Here is a 27,115-nt window from a genome sequence, read left to right as displayed (position 1 = left end):
TTTTTATTTTCGCGAACAATCCTAGCAGCCGGATTAACAGCGTCGCTTCGCGGTATCGCTTCGGTACCGCAGCGGTTGGCCTTTTCACTAACGGGAAATGCTCACCCCTCGCCCGAAGGTTTAATATATATTTGGCGTCTTTTGCGTTTGTTCCAAGACCGCTCAAAAAGGCCGGCTCCTAATCGTGTGAACTACTTTCACCACGGCCGCAGAATAGTGGCCATAATCTGCGCGCGCGCGAGCGCGTCCATATGCGAAGCTTAGCCTCCATCGAGAGCCGGTTTTTCGGGAGGGTCCTATCGGCTTATCTTCCTTCGGTTGGCGGCAGTTCTGTCCGCACAAGTGTGAACAGCGCTACTTCCTTGCAGCATAGCCGCGGTCTGGGACAATGTATTCATTAGGAGGCTGCGGCGCGATGCCGCATATGGATCCAATTTGAATATGCAAAGTATGCTGTTGATGGCAGCACCGAATCATAACAAATCCCCGGCAATGGCGGCAAAGGCGGCAAAGGAAAATAGAGACATGTGTAAGTGTGCCCCTGCATTGGGATAAGATTGGATTATTGTCGCAGTAGACGCAGCTTGGAATGCGCCAAAGCCAAACCGAGAATGAAGTTAATTCAATTATCCATCGTTGTGTTTATTTTTCGGGAAAAAGGGATTTACATTCCAATCGCGCTGCACCCCCTGTAGGAGTAAAGACGGTGAATGTGTGCCAGAAACGATGACGATAAGACGTAGGCGCCTTTCCTCGCGGTGCTGGCGGTGCGCTTGACGCTTTCCCACCATTCACGACTTATGTGCGCTGGTTTTAATGATTGTCGTGACAAGGGGCAGTAATTATGAGTGGTGGCCAGAGACCCCTCGTCGAGCTCTTGAAATTTATAACTCTATATACGGCAACAATGGCGACGCAGGTAAAAGGTCCTGGCTCCGTTCCGAAATTGCTCCATTTTACCGAAAAAGCGATCCAAAATGTCGCAAAAAACAAACCATAATTCACCGTAACATTTTGCGTTCGCTGCTTTAATGCAGGGATGGGGGATGATGCAGGAACAGGGGCTCTGTTTACTTAAGGTTCAACCGACCGCACCGACCGGCCGTAACGTAAACTGACCAACAGCGGCCACAACGATTCCAAATTACTCCGCACGCCATGCATTAAATGCTCGTAACGAAACAAAACTGTCTCATTAGTGCATATCAACACCGGTGTCTTAACTTTGCGTGGCCGCGCATTTGCGAGCAGCAGCACTCGAGTCGTCGTCGTCGCATAAGGTCGCACCGTTGCCCATCGCCCTAGGGAAGGGGAGATAATTTCGTTTCAGCGAGACCACAAATTACCACCGCCACCATCCCAACATAGCCCAGCATAGAGAGTTCCCTTTTCATACTGCTGGTGCTGCTCTCGGCGCCGCATTGCACCGATACCGGGGACCGGCGACCAGAGTGTGATACCTACCTTTGCCGGACTTACCTTGCCGGAGCAGAGAGGCTGGCGCGCGCCGCGGATGATGTTGATTATCCAACCGAGTCCAAGAGAAGCTCATTCGAAGTTCCGTCCCGCGAAGTCCGTACCACGGGCCAGACACGGTCGGTAATTAGCAACAAAAAAAGGAGAAGAAAAAGAAGAGCAAGAGGGAGAAAACGTGAAAGAAAAAAAACCCCAGAATTACGCTGACGGTGGTCGATCGGTCGACGCGTCGCGCCGGGCCGCGCTCCAGCGCTGGAAGGTGATGATGGATCGAGCATCATGTTTTTTTTTTTGTTCGTCCTCTTCTTTCCGCGTTCCATCTCCCGCAGCATCGCGGTACACTTGGGGAGACCCCCGCCACCCCATAATTCCGGGACGAAATGCGTGCGAACTCATTTGCAGAACGCCTTCACCGCGTGTGCATCGTAAAAGCTTTCGTAACACCCCGGCGCGCGGTGTTGGCGAGCTGCGAACAAATAGCACCGAGCACGCACACCGAGCGACCGATCTCACCTTTGCGCAAGGCGAATAAGAGAGAGAAAGCTTCGACGAACTGCGAACGAGCAGTCGCGAGAGTCGAGCCGATTTGATCGAGTAAGAGTCCAGTCTTTGGGGGACTGCTTTTGGGGCTCTGGGAATGTGGATTTTAAAGAGAGAAAAAACATGAAACCACCAGCGACGACGAATGATCATGACGCTCGTTGTTTACATTCGTCTCGTGTGCGTCTCAGAAGCGGTCATTCCATTCGCTGGGACGCCTTTCGAGACGCCTTTCGCGATCGTGCGAAGAAAGTGTGATCATTACCTATCCTCTTTTGGGGTCCTGGAAACATCAGGTTGATCACAACGAAGATAGTTTCTATTGTTTTGGGTTTTCTGTATATTAAACAGCTTCACTAAGCTCCAGTAAGAATAAAAATTTCTCAATCAATTCGCTTTCTGCCTTTAAAACTAAGAAAAGAAGTATAAACTACTAGTTTGCACTTAGAAACACTAACCTAAATAATCCTCTGAAAGAGTAAAGAGCGAACCCGGGGGAAAGAGATGGCACGAAAACAGAGGGATCCTCCTCCGCATCGAAAGCTCCACAAAAGATCGCGGCATTTGCGCAATCTCTACGCTCCCCGTCGAAGCTCACTCTCACCTAGCCAGAGAGCGAGAGAATCTGTATGCGTCGTGCTCTCGCAAGATCGCTTTCGGTTCGTTCGCGATCGCGCACAACGATCGCGCAAGTTCGGATTAATGGTTGCGCCCTTCCCGTTTTCTTCTTTCTCAAGCCAGCAGTCCAGCCCCAACTCGCAGACCAATCGCACGAATCGCAGAAGACGCAGACGCCGACGACAACGGCGACGGTGCTGGTGCCCATTTTGCTATCGATCGTTTTCGGGTAGTCGGTGATTGAGATTGTTGTGTGAACCATAGATTCCATTAACTTTTGCTTTTAAAACAAAATCCCGGTTGTTCTGCAAACGCTAGATTGCGACTAGAGTGAGCTTGTTGTCTTGTCGCCGACGTTGACGAAACCGTGACCGAAACCACAAAAGGGTGTCAGTGAAGTTGCACCTCGGATTGCATTGCACAAGCAGCAACCCGCTACGGAACATACACCGGATCGAGTGTTCTGCCCGTTCTAGTGCCAAGCTGTACACCCCGTTTGGTGCTTCTCGAGACCAACAAGTGTTGACAGTGGAACCGGTGTGTGTGTGCCTGTGTGTGAGTGTTTGCGCGCGCGCGCGGAAACGGAAGCGAAAGCCAAAGTGGCGCCATCGTAATTCAGTTCGGTGAGTCCGTGTGTTTGTCCGCGTGTTCGTGGTGGTCCGCAACTTTGGAAGGAAGTGCCCAAACAGCTGAAAGTGATCCTCGGCTGCTCAGCTCAGGTGCCGTGCCAGTGCACACGCTTACACGCACACATACGTTAGACAGACAGACGACTGTTGCTGTTGCTGTTGCAGCTGCTGCAGCGGTGGTTGAGACCAGGTCTTCAAGAAAAAGCGATCGCGTGGTGGTTGTTGCACCGAAGGAACGGAAGGTGGTGAGGTGAGCATAAAAATTGTAACGATATGCTGCGACGATGATCATGCTGCGACATGGTTGACATCTACCCGGTGTGCCGGTACACAAGAGTACTCCAGGTGTGTTCGTTCGGCTAGCCCTTCGTCCGCCGGTTTCTTTCTCCTTTCTTGGCCGCGTTTTCACTTCCTGTACTTCACTGGCACCCCGAGAGAGAGAGGTAGAGAGAGATAAATGTATTTGGGAAGAACGTGGTAAAAGGCACAGATTGGAAGCACCGAAAAACATAAGCGTGGTCCTCGGGTTGTGATTGTTTTGTTGCCTTCGGTGTCTGATGGGGTTCCGTTGTTGGTGTTGTTTGTTTGAAAGGGGAACCCACCAACCCTGTGGCGGTCGTGGCGCGTTGTTCAAGTGCACTCCCCGCTCCAGAGGTCACGGTTTGACCGCCAAAAGTGCGTGTGGCTAGGCGCAACAAAATGGGGGGTTTATCTCTGTTGAAACGATAAGACGTGATCGTGTGCAGACATCCTTTGTCTTTTTGAAGTATTTTTGTTCTTTCCTCAGCTTAACACGCAGCATTCGAAAGGGAAGTAATTGATTTAGAGTTGGATTTTACTACGTGACATGAAATCGTTTTGTGTATTAGTATTACATTACATATTAGTTTTTAAAATATTGTTTCGTAAAGGGTTTAACCAACGTCTTGGGACAATAAGCACTTTTCAAAAAGTTAAAGAGAGGTTTTAAAATCTTTCTCAACAGGAAAAGTTTTGAAAAAACCTACCATTAATTTATTGGATTTTCTCTCTATCTCAATTGAAGTTAAAAAAAAACAACTATAATGTTTCATAATTCGTTTAAAGCTTTCTATGTTCTGGAATTGAAATATTTGTTGCAAGACAGCATTAAATTCGCATTATTCATACGAAATATATTGCATCGCCTGCGGTCAGCATGTGATTCCCTCCTCCTCACTCCCAAAACGAAAAACGAACAATCGGCTCGGCAAAACGGGGCAAGTAACATGAGCACTTCCTGGACGAAATTAATTCTGGCCAATTCTGGCGACACGGTGAACGGCATCCGGCGGCAGATATCCGGTGCTGGAGTGTAATGTGAGCTGCGCCCGGCAGAGAATGCTGCACACCAAACACAAGTGCTCATTAATCTTACCACGCTTCTTGAGGTGTTTCTTCTAAAGAGCTACCGTCCACCGAAACCACGCTGGCCGACCGTTGCGCGTAAACGCCAGAGTGCGCGCGTGCCAAAGCCCAGGGATGAGATCGAGACAAAGTTGGCGCCATTGCGTTCACCACCGGTTGCATCGGTCAGTGCAAGTAGAGCCCGCGCCTTACACACACGCAGAGCAATCGAAATTCCATGCCGACGACGGGCGTGAGTAGAGGGCGATTTGATCGTTCCCGACATGATCACCGACATGATCGGTGACCGCGGTCCTGCACTCAAAAGGGAACGTGAGACGCGAGACACCGCACCCCTGCACCGGTCGGACCACGATCGCCAATCTCTGCGCGATCGCGTGAGTGAACGGGGCTGCTACTGCTCCTCCTGCTGCATCCCCTACCACACACACCGGAGCGACACCGGAGCGATCGCTAATCGGCGCTATTTGTCTCGGCGCACAAGGGACGCACGTGCCGAGCACGCCAAGCGCCGTCCACTCGCTGCAGCAGCTGCTACATCCACGTGACTCACTAACACGCGTTGTTCATGACAGAATGACGGAACAGCCATCGTTGTGGGAATGCTCCGTTTGATCGGAATTAGGAGGAAACTCATTTTCCTCTCCCCTTCGAGATTAACTCCAAAGCAAAGCGGATGCGGTCCCGTCGTGGTTAGTGATTGTGCATAAATTCAAAGCATCATATGCCGCCGCCGCCGCCCATTTGCCGCAAACGGCAACTAGTGGGACGCACGCCACGAGGTCATTGATCGTACCCTGGATCGCAGCCCGTGTCTCCAGGCTCTCCAGCGATCCTGCGATCCAGCTAGAATGCTTTCACCAACGGTTCGCGACGGATCCATGCGATAAGTCCGCGGGGTTGCCACGATCGCCACCCTGCTGGGAGAATAATTGAGAATGGGCCACACTCGAAGCCGCCACAGCCGACAGCCAATTATCAAATCGTGGCCGCGGACATTCTAGGGCGCAAGCAAAATCCAATTTCACGTTCCATCTCACCCGCGCGCCGTGGAGAGCGGATGAAATTGAGACGTGTGTGTGCGTGTGTGTGTCTGGGATGTCACGGAGCGGTAGCTGCTACTCACGCAACCGCGCCACGCCACTGAAAAGGCCGCCATCGCCGCCGCCGCAGTACCACTCATCACCTGGAAACGACCAAACCGGAGGTCCCAAACCGACGGTGGATGACATTCATTGCACGATCTTCTCGTTTTCCTCGATCTAGAGCAGCGTCGTTCCCGGAGATCGTGGGCAGTCCGGCACACACACACACCACATGATGTGGATGATGATCTGCGTGTTTACAAGCAATGCGTGCACGAGCCGGACGCCCGGTGGTGACTGGACTTGGACTACAAATTGTTGTTTCCGGAGTGCAACGGGGACGGGGACGCACCACGCGGTGACCGCGTAGCCCCGGTATCCAGCGCTGCAGTCGATGATTATTTATATATTTAAAATACATATTTCGAAACACTCGCCTCACCGACAGCGACAGCGACGGCAACGGTTTTACCAGAGATCCGATTCGCAAACCGTTTTGTACGGGTTGTATTTGCGCTCCGTGCAATCCGTGGGCGAGCTCTGGCTTCGTTCGGGTGTCTGGCCAAACCATGGTGCTGCGGTTCGCAGTAATACCACGTGCCTTGTATTTGGCTTGCTTTTTGGGGAGTGAGGGGAAGGTAGGAAGCAGAGCAAAAGTAAATGCGGCGTGGGCGCCAACAACCGGCACTTCTTCGGTGGCCACACCGCGTACCACACGCGATTGTCGGCAGCGCGACGCGGATTTGGAAGCGTTTAAGCGGTTCGTCTCTGTTGTTCGTCTCGAGCCGCCATTCGATCCTATTTTGACAAGCGCTTCCGTCTATTCATGGCATACACGCGCGGGTGCCCGCGCCCGATCGCGACTCATAACTTGTTTCCCTGCGACGCGAATTCATCGCTTCCTCATTGGAGATGGTCTCCAGCGGCTCTGGTCGACGACGGGGGCCAGATGGCCGGTGGTCGAAGGTATGGCATCTCTTTGTCATCGCATCGCGGAAATGTCGGATCGGATGGCTGGTTGGTTGGTGAACCAGATACATTGAAGCAAAAGAAAGGAGAGGAAACTTTAGTATTTCGATCGTTGGTGCGACTGTGACATAAATGGAATGAGGGAATGTCTCGAATTGCAGCTGTAGAGGAAGGTTATATCCAAATGGCGTTTCGATACGGTGCGTTCAGGTGATTGTTTTGTTGCTTCGATGCTTTCGTCTTCACTTCCAGCAGCATCTTTTTGTTTTGCGAGTGATTTACAAACGTACGACCTTCTACGTACGTACGAGCTTCTGTCGTGATCCGTATGGCAATAAGTCAATTTGAACGTATTGTTAGTTAGTATGGTTTCCAACACTTGGTTAATGAAGCCACAGAGATGAATTACAAAATAGTAAAAAAAAATCATTGTATTTCTGTCGCAAAGTCACATTTTGACTTGGTTAGCAACATGTTTGGAATTGTTTGACATGTTTGACTTTCTCTACTAACACCATACTGGACTTCTTTATCTCAGCGTTCAATTGGAGTTTCCTGAGGTGCCTGAGGTGGCAGTTGATATGAAGACATCTCACAATTCGTTTATTTGTTTCTATGTCAATCTCGTAATTTTACATATTGGAGGAGTCAAAAATTGTATATTACCCATGGATAGTTGTCTGTCTGAAACATTGATAGTTCTTAAAAATATCCCTAGGAACTAACAAATGAATCAGCTATCGTGCAGCTATTGCACAGACTTCAATTTATTGGCGAAAAATGAATCCCAGCCCTAGAAAAAATTCTCGAGATAAAACTGTCACTTTTACTTACTGTTTTGAAACCGGCACTGCTTGCTGATTCCGTTTTTTATAGTTAAGTACAGTAATAATTATCGAAATTATCATCCAAATATCCTACGTCTACCAACAGTTTAAATGATAAAATTTATACAGTAGCTGCTTCAATTCAAAACTATCTCCCTTTATTACATATTTTAAAAGATGTTTAACGGTTTCATTTTTTCCAACCGAACAAACAATATTCAAAACAGACTAGGGAATTTCTAGGCCTCAATACTGATTGTGTGGAAACAAGAAGCTTTAAATTACCAGCGTGAATTGGATTCTTAAAATCTGGACAAGTGGTAAGCTTTTTCTTGGAGCTCCTGTACAATTTGCCAAACGGGCCTTGTTTGTCTGTAAGATTTCAACTCAAAATACTAACTAATATTTATCGCTTTTGCTTATTCGTTTGCAACAAACCTTGTTGTCCTCCCAGAAGTTTTGACACTGTCCAAAAAGATAATCGTAAAACTGCAACACAAACTTATTTATACATCAATACCAACATCAAACCAATCATTTGCTAATTTTTCTCATAGTACAGTTTAACTAATTGTATAAAATGGGAATTTCATAAAAAGAATCAAGTGTGTTACCATAAAGATGGTCTCATTGTTACAACCGTCACAGTCAGTCCACAAAAAAATTAAATAAACAAATGAAGCGAATTTCGCACCTCTTTAGTGGACCTCATTAGCGGACGCGACACTCGAACACATCACCATTTCTTTGTTCTCTTACTATGAATCAATAGAACTGACGCGTCTCATGCGCGGTAGTAATTCGATCACCCCTTGCTCGTTCCCTCGTTGATGCGCAATGCGTTGAACTGGAGCAGTGCACTGTGAACGACGACTTACGACGTCAACCAACCACCGGTCCACGCTGGTCTAGGATTTGCGCAGCGTCAAGTGTAGCGACATTTGCCTTAGTGAAACAGTATGGTTCCGAGGGTTCCCGTTCGACCCACCCGCTGGCAAAACCGTCATCACCATCATTGGGGGGCCGAGGGGGCGATGACTCAGCGCGAGACATTTCGCGAAGGGACATTCGCACCACTCCCCCCCTCCCCCCATTCCATTTGGAGTGAGAGTGCGGTGGGGAGGTGGGTAACACAGCTATTAAATTATGGGCCACACACTACACTCACCAAACCAAGCGATGCAAAGTGTAAGGGGGTGGGTGGGTGGGAGGGTGGGTGGGTTCGCGTAAGGCTAACGAGTGTGCGCACTAATTTATGGTGTGTCAAATTGCTGCGAACTTTGCACAAGCTACATGCCCACAGCCTCTGCCTCAGCCGCAGCATCAGCCTCGTCGTTGCGCTCGTCGCAAACAAAAAACCATAATAAACTTCACCTCACACACTCCCTGTATGTGTGTGTGTGTGTATGTTCGTTTGCTGGTGAGCGAAGCAATGAAGGTCCATCGGCCCCTCTCTCTCTCTCTGTTGAACTAACTAACGCGACGTCGCGAGTCCCCGGCATTAGTCCCCGGGTGCAATAAAAAATCAAATAAAATAACCGAAGCGAGGGTAATCCTTCGGGATTTCAGTTTGGACGCGGCATCGAAGGCGGCGGCGACGGTGGCCGCGCACTGACGCTGAACTCTCCGGCGCCGCCGCTGCCGCCGTCTAACGCCACACGCTAGAGAGCTAGAGCGTGGCCGGGGCCGACCGCTATGGCCGACTGGCCAGGGGGAGATGCCGTAACCAGTTCGCGGAGCTCAAACCCCTCAAAGTTCACCAACTTTTCCTTTCGTTTAGTTAGTGAAAGTTTTCCCTTTCGAGTGGCAGCTGTCTTCTTACATCATTGGCCTCACTCGCCTGCAAACAGACACACTAACACACACACACACACACACACATACACACGCGAGCGAGCGCGCGCGCGAAAGATGCATGTCTCAATCCTGGATCAGCGGCACTCGCCGGAGGTCTCTCTGGACCGGTGCCCGCGAGGTCTCACCATCGCGCGTCTCCGATTAGGTCCTTTTGAGCGGTTCGAATCGGTTTCGAGCGGGCATTATGATCGAGGTGGGGGGGACACTCCTCCTTCTAGTTCACCGATCCTCCAACGTGCGGTTGAGGGATGCAGGGATTCGTTTTCATCAGTTTTCTCACCGCGCGGTGTAGAGGTCGCATGAGGTTGGCGGCCACCCCACATTTACATTCGATCCACGTCTCCCTCTCTCTCTCTCTCTCTCTCTCTGCTTGCGTTATGATCGGTGGTCCAATAGAACCGACCATCGCGCTAGCCGATAAGAGGCCGGTCGCTGAGCCGTTGTGTAGCGCCTTTGGAGCTCTAGGTCGTCACGCCAGCAGTTGCTGTCAACTGCAGTGAGGCACGCCACGGCACGGCACGGCATGGCACGCTACGATCTGCCATTTGTCAGGAGGATTAGCCGCCGATTGGTTTATGATGAGGGCCGACTCTATATGCGCTCGTCTCGATCTCGTGTTGAGCTGCTGCAGAGCTGTCCAGCACTGACGCAGCGTTGAACTGAACTTTACGTACGTACACTTCATCCAGAGGCAGCAGAAGAAGGATTGCAAAACACTCACCGCCGTCGTCGACTAATGCGCGGGATCAAACCAGGAACACGCCACCGGGAGGGGGGGGGGAGGGGGAAGGTCAACCGGACTAATGCTACGATTGTTTATCAATTCAGCGTCTCTTACAATCCTCACTGCATCACGTTTGCCAACAAATGCTACGAGAGTTTGGATTAAAGGGGAGACCAACAGACGGTCTTATCGGTCTGTCTGGGCCCGGGTTTCCGGTTCCTTCTCCCTCGGTCCATTTGTTATGACAGTTTATTTTCCATTTTCACGTTTTGCGCCATCTAGTCAGCTTCTGTTTGGTCGCGTTTTTTATTTTCTTTGGGGGGTCTTTTGTGTTTCACGCGTTCACGCGAGATTCGTTTCGGCGTCTGGCTTTCGGCCCCTGCCAAACACACGCGCACACACACACACACACCCAATGGAAGCGCGTGCCATCGGAGAGCTTGCTTTTTTTTCGTGCTGTTGAAATGTTTTTCTTCTACTCTTTGGCCGTCTCCAAAACGACTATCCGCAGCATTTCCAGCGAGCGTGTTACGCGCGCTTCTGCTTCGGAGGAAGGCGGACAGAAAGGCGGATCCCGCTGAGTGGGCCATTTTGTTGCGGTCCTTCCCTGTCCCGGCTGGTGCTACCGGTGACCGGTGACGACCGTTCCGTTCCGTGCGTTGTGCAATTCGCCGATTCGAACATTATTTAATATATATACTCGATATAATGCGATTAATTATGGTGTTGAACCCACCCCCCGCGTCGGCGTCGGTGCCACCCAACAAGCCGTTCGATGGCGAAAAAAACACGAAGGACAAAGCACGATCGGCACGGCGGTGGTGCGACCGGTGGACCACCCTTTAGCTAAACTTGGCACTGGACTTCTGCGTAACACTCGTTCAGTGATGGTGGTGGTGATGTGATAAGACACATTGACGTTGATAGTGGGCAGGGTGGACACTCCCCTCGGTTCGCAATTAGTTCGATTTGTCAAATGACCAAAATGGCACCCCTGCTGTTGGTGGTGGCTGAGTTATGTGTTTAGATGAACACCATTAGTTGCGTTAATAAGGTAAAGGCTAAACATAGCCATCATATGTTGACCTGGTCTCCGGGGAAGAACGTAAATTTGTTGCGTCCAACCAAAACGGCAACCGATCTGTTGGCTCGCTCTGTCCCACTACGAACTTTGTTTCAATTCAGACTTACGACGGTAGGCAACCAAGTTTTTGCCAACGAAGCAAAAAAAAGGGTTTCGCGCGCAGTGAAACCGAAAACCGAACGGTGGGCGAATAACCCCGGCAGCAATTGCCAGTGGGTGCGGAAGAGGGAGGTTTGATGCCCTTACATTTACGGCCGTTTCCGTCCGGAGTTGGCTGCTTCGGAGACGGTTTATTCCATTTTGTTTTTAAAAACATGGCCAATGGGATACTGGAGCATGTGAATGATGAAAGTTACTTATTTATGTTTCGTTTCTAAACATTTGGGCTCAATTTACAATAGAATAGTGAGTGGATTTGTAGCAAAAATGAACATGGAAATCGTTTTGAAAAAAAAAAACCCCTGATGGTCGTCTACATGCGCCTAATAAAGTTAAGGATTCATGTAGAAGTGGGCATCACAAAATCTTTGGTATCTAGCGTCGTAAACATCGTTTGAGTATGCCAGATTGAACAATTTTTTTGCTCTTTTAGGGGAGACTATTTTGTATTGGATATGATAATTTTAAAATACATGTTTTTTATATCCATCGGCACAGTTTAGACACTTCGCCGTTCAACCTCCGATGGGCATTTTATGCCATGCCATTTCGTATAGTTATCAGCCAAAGAGTTTATAAGACTCATTTTAGATATCTGCTGAATGGTTATTCAATGAATATTCAATAGTCTTCGAACAGGTTGGAGAATAGAAGGAATTTCGAACAGATTGGAGAACACTAACACTGAAGTACCTCTCGGAAGTAAAAGCAGCTTAGTAATCACACAACAACTTATTTTTTGCCATTCTTAAGGAATAGACAAAGATTTTTCGGAGGATACCATTTTCTTTATGTTTGTGATTCAATCGCTTTGTTTGTGACGAAAACCTTAGCTATCTGTTTCAAGTTAAAAAAAGGTTGGGCTTATGAAAATCTTCCTTTTGAAACAAATATTATCAAAACCTAATTTTTGATATATTCGAATTAATCACTTCCTCTACGTCCTCTCACCCTCTTTCAGTATGCATCGTGTGTACGTTCGTTCAATGTTACAACTAATAACTAAATAACAAATAACGATTGCTAGTTTGGCGCACTAGAATACTTTTGAGCTTTCTGTTTTGTTTGCGATTAGTACTGCACTGTTATTGACATTACGTCGGATTTTTCGATAGATTTTTGGGGATATACTTTTTTTAGTGTCCTGCTCGCTTGATCATCAATTATTTTCATTTGATTTTTTGTTTTGTTGCTTTACAATATCTTCAGCATCAGCTTCTGATCGTAACTACCAGTACGCGCCTGAACTCGCGTTCAACATGAAATCAACAAAACTACTTAAAAAACAAGCGGAACAACATGAAAACAGTTTCACTCAAAATTTACTCTCAAAATATTTCTTTCGATTATAGTCCTGGATTCACTCACTGACCGCAGATTAGCAACCAAACAGAAGTTCCGAATTCTAAATAACTCATGCTTTCTACTTACTCTAGCTGATAATTTCCGTTTCTTCACTTACATCCCATAAACCGAGGCAATGACCTCCAGGAGTAATCCATCAGATTCCATCAGGTTTCCGATTTATCTAAACAACCGTTTAATCATGGGGTTTGGCGGTAATTTGACCCCACGCGGTGGTCTGGCGCTCGGAGGACGAGGAGGCCACCCAATCCCAACGACGATTCCAGGAACGATGATCAACCTTCAAAAGCCCATCTTGATGCAAATCGGTCAGATGCAGCTTGCAACCAAACTGCCGCCGCCAAACCCCGCTGCATCGTGACAGACGATCGCTGGCCAATCAGCGATAGCGTAATGGGAGTCCATTTGGAACCTTCCACCACCGGCACCGGCCGTGGTACCATCCTCGGTCTTAGGATGCATCTCATTGCATCGCTGCAGCAGCAGAAGGAGCAGCAGAAGCTCACCGCCTCCACCGCCATATCGTTTGCTAACGATCCGCTAACGGCCCTGACGTTTCGGATAATCAAATCTCGCGTCCAATCGCTTGATCGCTTCCGTCCTGTCTCAACGCCGTCGTTCCAGTGAGTGTTGCGCTGAGCGACAGCGATTCGAAGAGTTTTTTTTTTCATGGGAAGTCGGCCTCACGACCAGGCGGTGACTTTGCGCCACGACAACGACGGGGATACGGCGTTCCGCTGCGGCTGTCAATCGAGTGGCTAAATGCATTATTATTGCCATTAATCTAGGCTGGTAAGAGAGAGAGAGAGAGAAATAGAGAGAGAGAGAGAGAGAGAGAGAGAGAGAGAGAGAGAGAAAGAGAGAGCGCGGGAAAAGCGTTCAATCGGTCAAGCAATTTATGACCAACCGGTGGTAAATGGAAATGCAAACTCCATCGCATTCGCCGGTACGGTGCAGGCTTCCTCTAAAACGTTTCCCAATGATCGGGGGCCACCCAGTTTCCCACTTGCCCGGCGACCAACGACGACGACGACGACAAAACGACTTTTCGGAGAACCCCTCTACTAAACAAACTAACAAAGCTCCCACCAATTGCGGTCGAGACCCTTGTCCCCGGTTGCTATTGTTATTGTTGCTGCCGCTGGAAGTGTAACTCACATGAAATGAGCATAAAACTAGGATTAATGGTACAATCGAGCGAGCGACCCCGCAAACCCGGATGCACGACGCGGCGCAGCGGAGAGAAATGGAAATGGCGGGCAGGTTCAAAGGAGTCGATGGTGCCTTAAACCAAACAAACATCATGCAATAGGTTGCCCGAATCGTCACCGGAGAACCGAAACGACAGTTTCCGTCCTCGCCATCGGTTGTGACTCACCGAAAACCTGGCATGCAACACGATCCTCCCTTTCGAAACCATTCCTAGGCATGTGAGGAAGATATCGAAAAGAAAAAAGAAATAAACTGCATTTAGCCACCGAGGTTATCGAGTTTATCAAAGCAACCAAAGCTTTTTTTGTGAATTTGCTTAAAAAACTTATCCGTCGTCCACCTGGCCACGACGACTGTGCTGAGTGACCTAGCGGTAGGGTTGATGATTTATCGCAAAATATTACGCTCAATTTGCAAATGGTGCACTCCTACAGCTCAATCATTCCGCGGCCCCCGCCCCAAACGCACACGCCCGCGGTCCACTCGGCCACCGAAACCGAACGAAAGACTTGGCGTCATTCCGAGGTGCGGACGAGAAAGCGACGAACCCCCACCCTCCCCCGTAAAGAGAGACGACGGCACCGATTTGTCGCATTCCTGGTTTAGCGATTAAACGCCAAAGTTTGCATTTCGCTCCATTACACCTGGGCTGGCTGAGGGGCTTGCAGAGGGGTTGAGCATTGCCGACCCTCCCGCTTTTGATTTAGCATATCTATCGGCCGAGCCCATTTCATCTAATCGATAGCCTTTTGCTTGCCTGTTTGCCTTTGGCCTGGCGTTTGCCGCTACTTCGCGCGACTATTTATAGCCAACGTCGTCGCGTTCCAGTGGCGCCAACAGTTTGAAAAGCGCTTCGGGGTACACTGTGGCACACTGTGGCCTTCCGTACTGACTCCGGCTGGCTGGCTGGCTGCTTCTTGGCGTGCGCAATGTGCGTTTGTGGCGCGCGCGCACTTAGAAAGCATGCCACGGCTGGTGCACACGTGCTGGCGTGTCGAGTGAAACATTAGACTAATGGTCAGTCTTGCTGCTCGCTGCTGGATGAAATATGGTAGCCCAGGCCCAGGGGTCTGGCTCTGGTTCTCCCGGGTGTGATTCATAAAGTTCGAGTTCGATAAAGAGTTTTTTTTCTTACACGCACACACAGTAGGCTATGTTGAGAAAATGTTCCTGCAATTCGGCCATTGCATGGTGTCATTGCAATAATGTACTATTCTTTATCCGTAAATATAGTAACTTTCATTTACGCCTCGTAGATCGTTGACAGGACTGATCGTTGGCGGAATTTCCATTTTCTCTTGCGATGATAGCGACGTTGCCCTACTGTCAATCAAATCCCCCGGGGGAGCAACAGGCCATACCAGAATGAAGTTCGTTCGGTCAAAACCATTCTTCTGCATGTTTAACCCACAGTTGACCTATCCGCCATGAACCACACGAACCGATTCGTTCAGTTCAATAGAAAGCAGGCCTCCTGGTCCGGCGGTATCTCGGTACCGTACCCCGGATGTCATGGTGGTATGCTCCTATGCTGCGAAACACTTCCACGTACCTTCGCGCATCGAGATCGTGATTGGCGAAATTTCAAATTCAATCCTACCTCTAAAGGAAGGCATTTCGGTCGCGATCGGGATGCCGCCAGTACGGACATAAATTATGCTGCTAAATGTGGATCGGTGCCAAAATAAGCAACGACCCACCCAGATCTGGAGACCGGTGTTTGAATGTTGTGTACCGTTCCGGTACCGACGGGCACCGGTACCGGCACGACACAACCCAAAACGAAAGCTCACCGAAGACGACACCAACAGCGATACCTGTCGCAAGGATATGCATTCTCCGCTTCTTCTTTTTTTTCCGTGTTGCAATGCAGTGAAATAAGAACATAAATAAATGTCAAAGCGTTATTTATTTATTTCTTCTGCAATAGTAACGGGGCATCCATTGAGGGGCCGCTCCGGGAAACCGGTGGGAGGGGGGCAGGGACCCTCGATGTGCACTCGCAAGCGCATCAAGTACCGTGTCATACATCGGTGTACGGATTGATCCTCTTTATCCTCAACCAGCCGGCCGGCCAGCTTCTTCTCCACCAACACGACGATTATATTGCGATACATAACTAATGGTAGTGCCGTGAAGGTGGTGTTGGTGTGAAACGATACCTTTTGCAAGGCAGATTTACAGCATGTTCTACCGGATAACAGGACATTAAATCGAAATTATGATCTGCTCTTCTGCGCCATTGCCATAATCCAATCTCGTGGCTCGCGCTTATGCAATGCCCCTGGGAGACTGGAGACTTTATTTATCATTTGCGCCCCCCCCCCCCCCCCCCCCCCCCCGGTCGGCTATTTGCCGAGCAGCCGCAGCAGCCTAATGGTGGCCCATTTGTTTCACTGCCCGTGCCCGCGCATCAAATTATTCCATTACGGTTGTTGTGTTTCACACCTGACGCAATATCAATGAAATTCGTCGTTCGCCGCTTCTTTGTGTTTTCCACTCGAGGATGGGGAGGATGACGGGAAACGATTGAATTCTGATGCGTTGCTAGAGGCCACGCGGTAGCGGCATGTTGTATAATATATTCATTTAAGTGTTATTCCATTTTGTACTAAACAGAGCCATAAACGAAGAATGGTTATGAAATTACCTTTCAACATCAATTTGTACTTTCAGTTTCCCTTGACACATTCGTAAAAATCCAATTAATCGATTATTGGACATTTGCATGCTCTCCTGTTGCATCCTCTTCGCATCGCCTGGCGACCACATCCTGGCGATCGGGGACCGCAACGCCCTAAGCTGGTAAATCATTGTGCATCGCCTACTGCTCTCTCTCTTGAACCAAAGAAAACCATTAACACTCATGCACGGTGGCATGGCTTTTAGTTTTCAATTTCCATTACGTGTAATGAACCAATTTTTGGGGGGTAATTCAATAATAAACTCCAGTTCGCACCAACCGATCGCTCGAATCGATCGTTCGCTGCCACCTCACTTCCCAGCGCTCTGCGTACGTTACCCGTTTTGGTGGCCACATTTATCATTTATCGCACTGTGGACCGCTTTTGCGCGATCGACCACTCTTTCGACCGCACGATCCGACCGCATTGCTTGATCGATTTCGGACCGACCGACCCAGACCGAGGCACCTTCCAAGAGTCCAAGTGACAGCGAATACAATTTCCTGACACCGTCACCACCTCGGTTGTCCATTCCGGGCCGTGTTGGATCAACATTTACCGCCGCCACGACGTTAATGGGCATCGTTTGTAATCGAAAACTCGCTCGCTCGCTCGCTCGATCCGAGACGTAACCTTCCTCCCTTCCTCGGTTCGCCTTACTCGGGGCAGATGATGTGATTGTGCGCACACCATTCGGGAGTCTGCGGTCTGGTCTGCCCCAGTGGTCTGGTGCCCGGTGCCGTCTCGGTGGTTCGATTATCTTGGAAATTACTTGACGATAGCACAACAATCACGTCGGAAATCGAAATTCGTCGTCGCCGTCGTCGTAAGGTGGGCGTCCGTTAGGAGCACCCCTCCCTTTGGGGGCCAGAGGTTGGTTGGGGAAATAAAGCCAAATAAATAAATGTTCGCATTACTTCGCGCACTTCGGCACTTTAATGTTGGGAGACTGAAACTGAAACCCCCAAATGCCGGTTCAAAAGAGTGGCGCGTTCATTATGATCCCCATTCCCTCATGCTGGCAAGCTCATTATGCGATACTCCAGCCAGCCATCCAGCCAGCGTAATAGCTTTCCCACATAATAACAATAATACTGCCGACGATTATCTACCGATCGGCCCGGTCGTCTGTCGAGTGTCAGTGTGTGTGTAATTTCACTGTTATGTCATGCCGTACGGTACCGGTAGCACCCTGTAATGATGATGTTGAAGGTAATAAAAATCATAAATAAATATTGATGATGCGCCACCCCTTGATGGCTGCGAACCCACTCCCAATGGGACTATTAAGACGAACGACAACGCCTGACAAATGATTCCTGTGCGCACCTTTTATCGTGGTGCCACCTTTTGACACACCGCCGCCACCATTGCCTGGTATCGGTGCGCGGTACGCGCGGTACATTGTTTCGTGTGCCAAATTTCATTTTCATTTCCAGAGAAGAGAGAGAGAGAGAGAGAGCGACAGTTGCACGTTGAATGCGATACGGAACTTGAAAAATTACTTTTTTACTTAAAGCAGAGGAACAAAACCCAGAGCAGTGCGCTCGCGTTGTCGTGTCGCGTGGTGTCCGCGTGCATTCACTTCCAAACATCATCCCCCAATCAAACCTGATTGCACGAACATAAATCAAGAACACACACTGATGGGAATCGATAATATTAAACATTCCTTTTGTACTCCCCAAAGCTCACTCGCGCGAATTTGTATTACAATTTTATGCTCTGCATACGCTTGCTAGCAAAAAAATTGTAAAAAAAATAGCAAAGCAACCAGAGAATGCGGCCATTCCACACGAGGTAGTGGTCGGACGACATGCCCAAAGGGAACATTGCACATTGCAACCGCTGCTGCGACTGTTGGTACGATTTTATCTGTAACGAAGATGCATTGGTGCTCCTTTTGCATTCCTCCCCAAAAGAATGATCATCTGCATCCTCTCGGCACCGTGTGTGTGCGTGTGTGTGCCTTACAAGGGCCAGCCAACCAACTCAATTTCAAATGCAGACAGAAGTTTATCGGGAAACCACCGGCCTGTCACAGGATGCGTCCGCCGCCGTTCGAAACATCTGCGTCGACCTGCAACTTTCCCGAGACCCCAACAGAAACACCAAACATTCTTCACGCTTTAGGCGATCCAAAGGGGGGCGGGAGAAAAGTGTTGATGGTGACAGGGAGAGGAAGGTGTGCTGGATGCACCGATGGGCGCAGTAAATCTTTCGGTACACACTCCCGGTGCGCAACCGTTGTGTGCGCTTGTTGCTATTTAGATTTACAATCGGCGTCTATTAAAATTATGCAAAAATTTTACCCCCAGAAGCGCAGAAGGGGCTGATGCTCCAGCTTTGCATTTTTTCGTGCTGCGAAGCGAAGGAAGGGAAGGGTGAAAATCAGGCCACCAACACTAGCCGAGTGCACCCGTACGGGTCGTACAAACGGTGTCGAGGCAGCCATCCTCGAACACGACACCAACCGAGCGACCGGCTGGCTGGCTGGCTGGCTGGCCGGCCGACCGAGTAACTCCTTCTACGACGACGAGCACGACGAGCACGACGACGGCTAGACGCACGTCTCGGTGTCATCTCAATTGCCACAGAATGGCCAACTATTTTTAACCCAACTTCCCACCCAACCTGTTACATCGGCGACGACGACGACGACGACGACAACGACGACGGTCGTGTCGCATGTTGGCACGCCATACCAACCGGACCAACCTCACGTTTACCGATGCAGCTCACACCGTAGACGACGACGACGACGACGACGACGACGACGATGGCGATGGTGGTGTGCTTCACGCTGGCACTAATGGCGACTTCACTCTAATTAAAATATGTTACACTTTATGCATACCATTATTTATGTTGCAACCTGCCATCGGACCCACGGACAGGGCCCGATCGGTGGCAAACAGAAGCTCAACGGAATACTCCAAGATCACACGATGAACACGAAGCGCTGCATACGGCGATAGGGCTAAGGCGTACGTTCTTAGCGTATTTAGCGTCTCTCGCGCGCGCCTTCAATCCGATCGCCAATCGCGGTACGTACCGTATCCGCCTGCTCCGTATGGTTTTTGTGCTTCCTTCTTCTTCTCCACCCCTTGCTCCGCTAAATGATCTGTTCTTTTGCATATCTTAATGACATGCGAGCGTAACAGCGTGTTTTTGTTTTGTTTTTACTCCACACTCCCGTTCTAAAACATTTCCTTCGTCTTCGCTTTTTTATCTTCATTTGCAGGTTCTATCTAGCGTAGTGCACAGGATCCCCGAGCCGGGCCGGGCCGGGCGTAGCGGAAAGGACGCCCTCGTCATCGCCATCGTCAGATCAGAATGGCCACGGTGGTTCGGTTTTCCACTGCGTTCCACCTTCGACCATCGTACCATCAGCGCCATCAACCGTTGCTAGGTTACTGCAGCCTGCATTGGCCCCAGTAGTAGTCTCCTGTCTGCAACGTGGAGGCAAATCGAGCAAAAACAAAAAAAAGGCAAAGAGGCCAAAAACGAAACGAAGGAAAAAGGGAAAACCTCCCTCACACACACGCCACAGCCAGCAACGGACGGACCATTAATTGAAATTCAACCTCGAGTAACAGTGTCGCTGTGTGTGTGTGTCTGTGTGTGTTTACGAGTATTCCGGCGACAACGCGAGTGCACAGAAGCGCGAAGCACGAACAGACAGCACTCCCTCGCCACCACCACCACCACCTGTACCGGAGGCCATAACGGAGGAGGAATGACGAATTTAAACAAGCTCAAGGTGGTCGTCATTGGCAGCGCCAAAGTGGGCAAGTCAGGTAAGACCGTTGACCGTCAGACCGTTCCGTTCCCTTCGATATGAAACGGTAGCCCGAAAATGAACTCGCGAACCCCTGCCAGCCTGGGTGCAGACCCGGAGTGCAGGGCAGCCGCAGTCCTCGCCAGTCCATCCCAAAGACCGAGGACGAGAGCGTAATGTTTTATGCTGATTGTTATGGTTATTGTTGAGGTGGCCCATGATTACCAACGAGCGGCAAACAGGGATGGGACCTAACTGCACTCCGGCGTCCAGAGGGGAGTGTGGTTGGTCTGGTTTTTAGGGAGCGAGGTACCGGACCTGCTGCACTCTGAGGGGCCCTTAGAGGTACGCTTAGAGAAATCGATTAGCCTATTTCGGGGTCGAACACAGAGTGGTGAGGAGAGACTCTTGGAGGAGTCGCTGTCGGTCGGTCGGTCTTGTCAACCTAGATTGTCGCACCGATCGGCAATAAGGTCGCAAGCATCGTCTGCGGCGGAAATGGTAACAACCCAATTACCCGGCCTCGATGGTTCCGGGGATCAACCGCTGGATTGGAGAAGGATCCGCGAATCGGAATCCCCACGTTGCCATCGAAAACGAAACTTGTTGCTGTCGAGCTGTCGAGCCAGCGAGTGGAGGATTCACCAAGTACCGAGGGCTGGTACATTAGACGAAGTGAGAGGTGAGGAGGATGATTCTTTCTTCCTTCCCTGAACGACGTTAGATTTTACGACGCGTCACTCGAGTGTGATGCTAAACTTTCACTGATTAGATAAATATGGACAAGTCCCATTGGAAATCATTTGCCCACTGACTGAGTTCACCTGGAACTGCTGAGTCAGGTTCATTTCGAGCAATCATTGACCGCTTAATAGCGATGCACACATGCACAGGGGAATGCTTGATCTGGAACACTGTCCACAGTCAACGTCGATCGTCCGGATCGTAGCAGCAGTAGTAGGTCGATCGTCGAACATTCAAGGTTCGAACAGAAAGCACGCAACAAGTGAAACCACCCCCAGCGCCCGTCTGTGATCAATTGTTTCCAACCCTTACCACCCTCTTCATGCACACACACACGCACACCTGTGTGCGTGTGGTGGTCACGTGTGAACCACAAGCGCATTCCTTGGACGTCGTCGATGACTTCGACTACTATCTTCATCATCACCAGGGGTAGCGCCAGGGAATGATCGCTTCGTGGTGGTGAAAACGGCACGCCACGAAGGGACTACGGGTGCACGCAACGCAGCAATGGACGAAGCGTGATAAATCGTAATTAATAATTCGAATCCGGCCCGACGACGACGACGACGACCGAAATCACGGCGATGAGGGGCCTCCGGCTCCTCGGTGTGCCTGGTGGCTTCCGTCACCACCGGTCGACCGAAACGACGGAACAGAATCGCTTTGTGTTGTCGAGCTCAACTTCGACCTACATTCCCGAGGGCACTCTCGTGGCGTTTTATGTGTTATATAGAGAGATATCGCGACGCGCCTTTTTTTTTTGTTTTGTTTTTCACTTTCTGGCCACCACCACCACCGTGGGATCCCAATTTTTCAGTCGCCCTCAGACCCCTTTTCCGATCCTTTGGTTCCGTCTCGGTGGTAAATGGGGACGCACCTTATTATCTTTATTTTTCCCGATGATAAAGAGATCTGCAAGTGATTTTTCTTTCATCGAATGCACACCCCGCATTCACTCTCAAGAAGAAGAAAAGGGAAGAAAAAAGCGAGGGAAAAAGCAGTTTTAAGACGATCGTCTTCTGGTCCCCTGGTTGGCCACAGCCAGTCGTCTGCGGTTTGCTGCTGGGGGGGGGGGGGGGGGGTGCATTGTCGCAACCGCTGCACCCATACACTGGCCGCTTCCAACAATGGCAAGATAAATGATGCGATTCGGTCAGTCAAGCTGCCGGTTCAGGAGAGTCAAACTGTTACAAATTATGTATACAGTCAGCCAGCCTTTTGTGAGCAGCAGCAAACTCCTTGCTTTTTGGTGGCCGCCCCGAGCCCCGAGTCGATCGGAAAGTACCGGGTTCTCCGCTTTTTTCGGTTCGGTTCGGTTCGGTTTCCAGGGTTTGGGTGTTTGGGAAAATAAAAAGTATTATCTCCTGCAATGCATCAGCGCAATTGTGTTGGCGGTTGAGCGAGCGATCCTGTCGACGATGGCTGCCAATTGCCTGGAAGGTACTTATGACGCAACTCCCGATTGGACACAATGATGAACAATGGTAGCCACGGATCTAACTCTTTCTCTCTCTCTCTCATTCTCACACACTGTGTCTTAGTGCTCATCGCTGACATCGTTGAGTAGATAACATTGTGCCGAGGGATGTGTTGAGGTTACATGTTGCAATATGGCACCTTTGCTCTTCCTTGCTTTGCTTTTCGTTGATTAGCCGTGGCCACACGGGGCGAAAACTCTAGCGCAAACGAAAAAATTAATGTCAAAACGGTTTCGCTTAACCCTTACACGCTGTCAAACTTTTATACGTCCGCGGACTTTTTCGCTGAACCCTTGACGCTATCGAACGCTTTATTTACGAAAATGTAGGTTCTTTTCGTATTGTTTTTGCATTTTTAATATAAATATAACAGCAACAGCAACAATATCGTTAAAAACTGCAAAATTTATTCGGAAATCAACTTCAGCGGCCAAAACACAGATGAAAACAATACGTTTGACATTTCGGCATAAATTTTCGGGTTTTTACCCCTGCCACACGAAGCGAAAACATTTTGGCATTAATGTGCAAATTTGCGCGCAAATTTTCGCCCCGTGTGGCCACGGCTATTGAATTGATCGAAAATTGATTTGTCCTCGCTTGGTATGCTAGCGAGGAGCCCCGGAGCGGTGCACTGACTGTGCTTAACCGTTTTGCACAATTTGCGATGTCAGCTTGAACGGGTTCTTGAAAGATTGACGCTCCGTCTATGCGCCAGCCATTTTGTGTTCCAACTAAGACAAGAGTCTGGTACAAGGATTTACCCCTTTTTGGTGCCTAGTACTCCCAAATCCCCTGAGATTGGACCAGAAAGTACTCCGCTAGCCAAAGCTCGCGATGCACAGAAGGCATATTTCTCAATCTGCGTCTTCCGTCCATGCGGATTGACATCCATCGCACGTCACCAATTCAGGTTGCGCACTCGGCAGTCAATCAACGCAAACCGACCCGAAACCGAAAAAGGGAAAACTCCGGAGCTCCTTCAATGTCCACATGGACCTGTATAGCTTAGAACCCAACAGGCGAAGGGCCACATCACTTTCTGGTTCCTCCCGTAATCGAACAGTCTTGCGCACGGCAACGCCATAAACGTCACCAGCGCCGAGGAACGGGTAACAAGTTTCAACGTAAAGTTCCCTTTTTCGAGAACAATTTCCCCATTCTGGTGCGGTTCTGTCTGTGTGTGCCCTTAACCGGGGAGGGCGGCCAGTGTGATCTGCGCGTTCGTGGTTTGCGCTTATGGTTTGACTCCCTGGTCTGGTCTGGCATACCCGCGTGAAGGACACCATGAAGTAGCTTGTCCGGGAGCCCTGTCTGTGTTTGAGGGATATGGGAGACAGTGGTGAGGCTGTGTCCCGGGCGGGAGATGGTATTGAGGGAAGAGTATGCACTAATGATTTGTTTCACATTCCACAGCCGTCACGGTGCGTTATCTCACGAAGCGTTACATTGGCGAGTACAGCTCATCGAGAGGTAAGTGTCCGTTCGGTCTGGTGGCCAAAGTAATTGGTGGCGAACCATTGGGGAACGTGAAACTGAGAATGTCGTTCGGATCGTTTCTTTCGCAGATTTCCTCTACCGGCACAGTGTCATTTACGACAACATCACGACGGAGGTGGAAATTATGGACACATCGCGATGTGATGTAAGTAAATGAGCTTCGTCGTCGGCAGCAACGCTCCGGCACTGCAGCATGTGCAACATTGTAACGAACGCGATCGTTCTTATGCTCTTTTGTGTGCCATAGAAACGAGGTTGTCTGTATGAACACCTGCGCTGGGGTGATGCCTTCGTGGTCGTCTACTCGATCTGTGATAAAGCGAGCTTTGAGGATGCGGCCGACTATCTGCAGCAATTGACGAAGCTGAAGCTGCCCTCCTACTACACCCTGCTGCTGCTCGGCAACAAAAGTGATCTCGATCATGCACGGTAAGCGCTTACTCGGGGACGTTGCAGTGAAAAGAACGCCTTCTAATACTAAACGCTTGTTGCATTCACAGAGAGATATCGGTCAACGATGGGCAGGAACTGTCGTTCCGGTACTCGTGCCAGTTCTACGAAGTGTCGGCCGCCGAAAACTTTGCCGGCGTATCGCTCGCCTTCCACTCGCTGATACGGGAAGCACGATCCACGCAGCTGTTTCGAGCGTTACCATTGCGCCGGAAGCTCGGTGTGAACAGCGTTTCCAAAGCGCTTGGCAATATCTTTGGCAAAAACAGTAAAGGCGAGCGGAAGAAACGCCCATCTCTTAGTATATGACATTCGACGGTGGCCACCGTAACGGGCTGAAACTGGTTCGCGGTCGGCGTGCCGGATCTCTGCCCCTGTACATAATGGAGATCAACGATACTTAGAGAGTTAGTGATTAATCATTGTGAAACCAGCCATTCCTGAGAGGAGGTGCATCCTCGTACTCGTAATCTGTAAGCCAACTGGAGCCACTTCCTTGAGCCACGAATGGCAAACGCTCGTCCATGTTTAGTTTTAGAGTGCGCTTCTGTCGATTGGAAGTTGCATGACGTTCCTATTAATTAACTTACTAAGGATAACTCTCTGCGACGTACTGTACTCAGAACCAGATTCCCGCTAATGAAAGACCACACACTGAGACTCTTTGTCGCGTATACATAAACATTGATTTGGATAAGAAATAAATTGTAAATTGATGGAAAAATAGTGGCCATTGTGTTTCAGCATTGCAGCAGGCGTTGTTGTGTTTCAGCGATTTTACCGAGCAAAGTAATGGGGAAAAAAATGGTTTTGTCTGTGATGGATCGAGAAAGAAATTTTACGAGTCTGGTTAGTATTTTCCATCCATTTCTGATTTCTGTTCAAATAAAAACTAAACTGTGTAGCTCAGTCAGAATCAGATTATTTATGATTTTTTTTATCTATAATCTCTCAATATTTTACGTGTATTGCAAATCCATATTTCTCACGATTTTATGGCTTACAATCAAAGGTTTCTCTGAAAACCTCTTTTTAAAGATTTTGATTTTTTTCCTCGTCTTAGTAACGGTTTTTTCAAATTTTAGACCACACTTGTCATCCACGCGACCATTTTCAGAGCTTGCCGTTTTATGAGGTTGTTTCATAAGTAATTTCGTTTTTTTTATTATTATAAGAAAATACTTTTTAAATAGTTATAATGAATGTTACGATGGAAAATCATTACTAGTTTTTATTTTTACCAATTTTTCGGTTTTTTAGCTCCATTTTCCGAAAATTTGTTGCCTGGGTACAAATGTCAAAAAGGCTTTGCATTGTTTGTTTTTGGTTTTCCCCCGGCGTTTTCCAGTTTTCCCTCTAGCCGGCAAACGGCGATTTTAGTTTCCAGCAAAAGAATTCCAACATCCCGGTTTCGATAAGCGATAACCATGAGTCCAGCGGAAGAAACGCAATCTCAGGATAAACCGCTGCCGAAGGGGGCGCTCACCATTTCACAAATCAACGCCGATGAAATAACTTTCGTGAGTAAAAACCGGCGGGCTCTACCTTTTCCGGCACGGACGCTAATCTATACGGGTTTTCTGTTGCAGCTGGCCAACCGTTACTGGGCTCCGGATACGATGAACTCCCACGAGCCGTACAATCCGCAGGTGATAGAGAACATCTACCGGAAGGAAATCTGCGATTCTCGGCACTCGCTGCGCCGAATCATGATGCTGGAGTTCAGTCAGTATCTGGAGAACTTCTTGTGGCCCAACTTCGATGGCGGCAAATCGAGCCGGGCCCATCTGATGTCCATCGTAGCGATGGTCAACGAAAAGTTCCGCGAAAAGGTGGAAGTGTGGAAAGTGTTCGAGGGCAATCCGGAGCGGTTTGCGGAGTTTTTCCAGCGCGTGCTGGAGGCGTGCATCGAGGAGCGTACCGTCACACCAGCTTCCATGCGGGAACAGACGGCTCTGCTCGTGCTAGTGAATCATTGCTTTAACAGCATGGAGGTGGAATTGTGCCGTAATCAGGCCAAGCGCCTGGTGTCGCTTGCCATGTGGTCCTGCTTGCAGCCGAAAAGACGCGAACAGGAACTCAATCAAACACCTCAGTGGCGAAAGTACTGGAAGAAGCTACAAAAACGGGAAAACCCGGAACAAAAGGAAAAATTGCATTGGGAGCGGCACTTCCTACAGAACCTCATGGTGAAGTTTATCAACATTCTGGAAACCATTCCGCCGGAAGGTCCGATTTGTGAAGAAACAGTGCGTTATTGTGAACGATTCGTGGAGTTTCTGATTGATCTCGAGGCGCTGCTGCCAACGAGACGCTTCTTCAATACTGTCATGGACGACTGCCATGTCGTGGTACGCTGCTCCTTATCATCTTTAGTCCGTCGAGAAGAAGGAAACCTCTTCGCTCAGGTGAGTCTAGTCAACCACTTCTCGCAAACGCTCTGCAATATGCTATTTCATCTCTTGAACTTCAAATTCCATGTTCATAAAAGCATTCCTAAGTGGAACACAAACCTTAATACGCTGGCATCAGCGTTTGTTCCAC

General features: G+C 49.3%; 2 protein-coding genes across 3 annotated transcripts in view; both read left to right on the top strand.

Annotated features, from left to right (window-relative positions):
- Nucleotides 1–25,273, top strand: part of LOC125949419 (ras-related and estrogen-regulated growth inhibitor-like) — a 47,173-nt gene extending 21,900 nt beyond the window's left edge. The window contains exons 1-6 of one of the 2 annotated variants that reach the window (XM_049676414.1): nt 2,818–3,513; nt 19,860–20,415; nt 24,038–24,094; nt 24,190–24,266; nt 24,369–24,550; nt 24,622–25,273. In XM_049676414.1, the coding sequence (XP_049532371.1) occupies nt 20,355–20,415; nt 24,038–24,094; nt 24,190–24,266; nt 24,369–24,550; nt 24,622–24,880 (636 nt within the window). In that variant the 5' untranslated portion in view covers nt 2,818–3,513; nt 19,860–20,354 and the 3' untranslated portion in view covers nt 24,881–25,273. Of the gene's footprint in view, nt 1–2,817; nt 3,514–19,859; nt 20,416–24,037; nt 24,095–24,189; nt 24,267–24,368; nt 24,551–24,621 lie in introns of those variants that run through there. The other variant, XM_049676415.1, reaches the window with a different exon arrangement.
- A 672-nt stretch (nt 25,274–25,945) lies between these two features.
- Nucleotides 25,946–27,115, top strand: part of LOC125949237 (RNA helicase aquarius) — a 32,329-nt gene continuing 31,159 nt past the window's right edge. The window contains exons 1-2 of the mRNA XM_049676065.1: nt 25,946–26,091; nt 26,161–26,979. Coding sequence (XP_049532022.1) covers nt 25,999–26,091; nt 26,161–26,979 — 912 coding nt within the window. The 5' untranslated portion in view covers nt 25,946–25,998. The remainder of the gene's footprint in view (nt 26,092–26,160; nt 26,980–27,115) is intronic.

Source organism: Anopheles darlingi, chromosome 2, assembly GCF_943734745.1.
Source record: "Anopheles darlingi chromosome 2, idAnoDarlMG_H_01, whole genome shotgun sequence".
Lineage (NCBI taxonomy): Eukaryota > Metazoa > Arthropoda > Insecta > Diptera > Culicidae > Anopheles > Anopheles darlingi.
The sequence above is the reverse complement of the archived record's forward strand: the minus strand, read 5'-3'. Positions and strand labels throughout refer to the sequence as shown.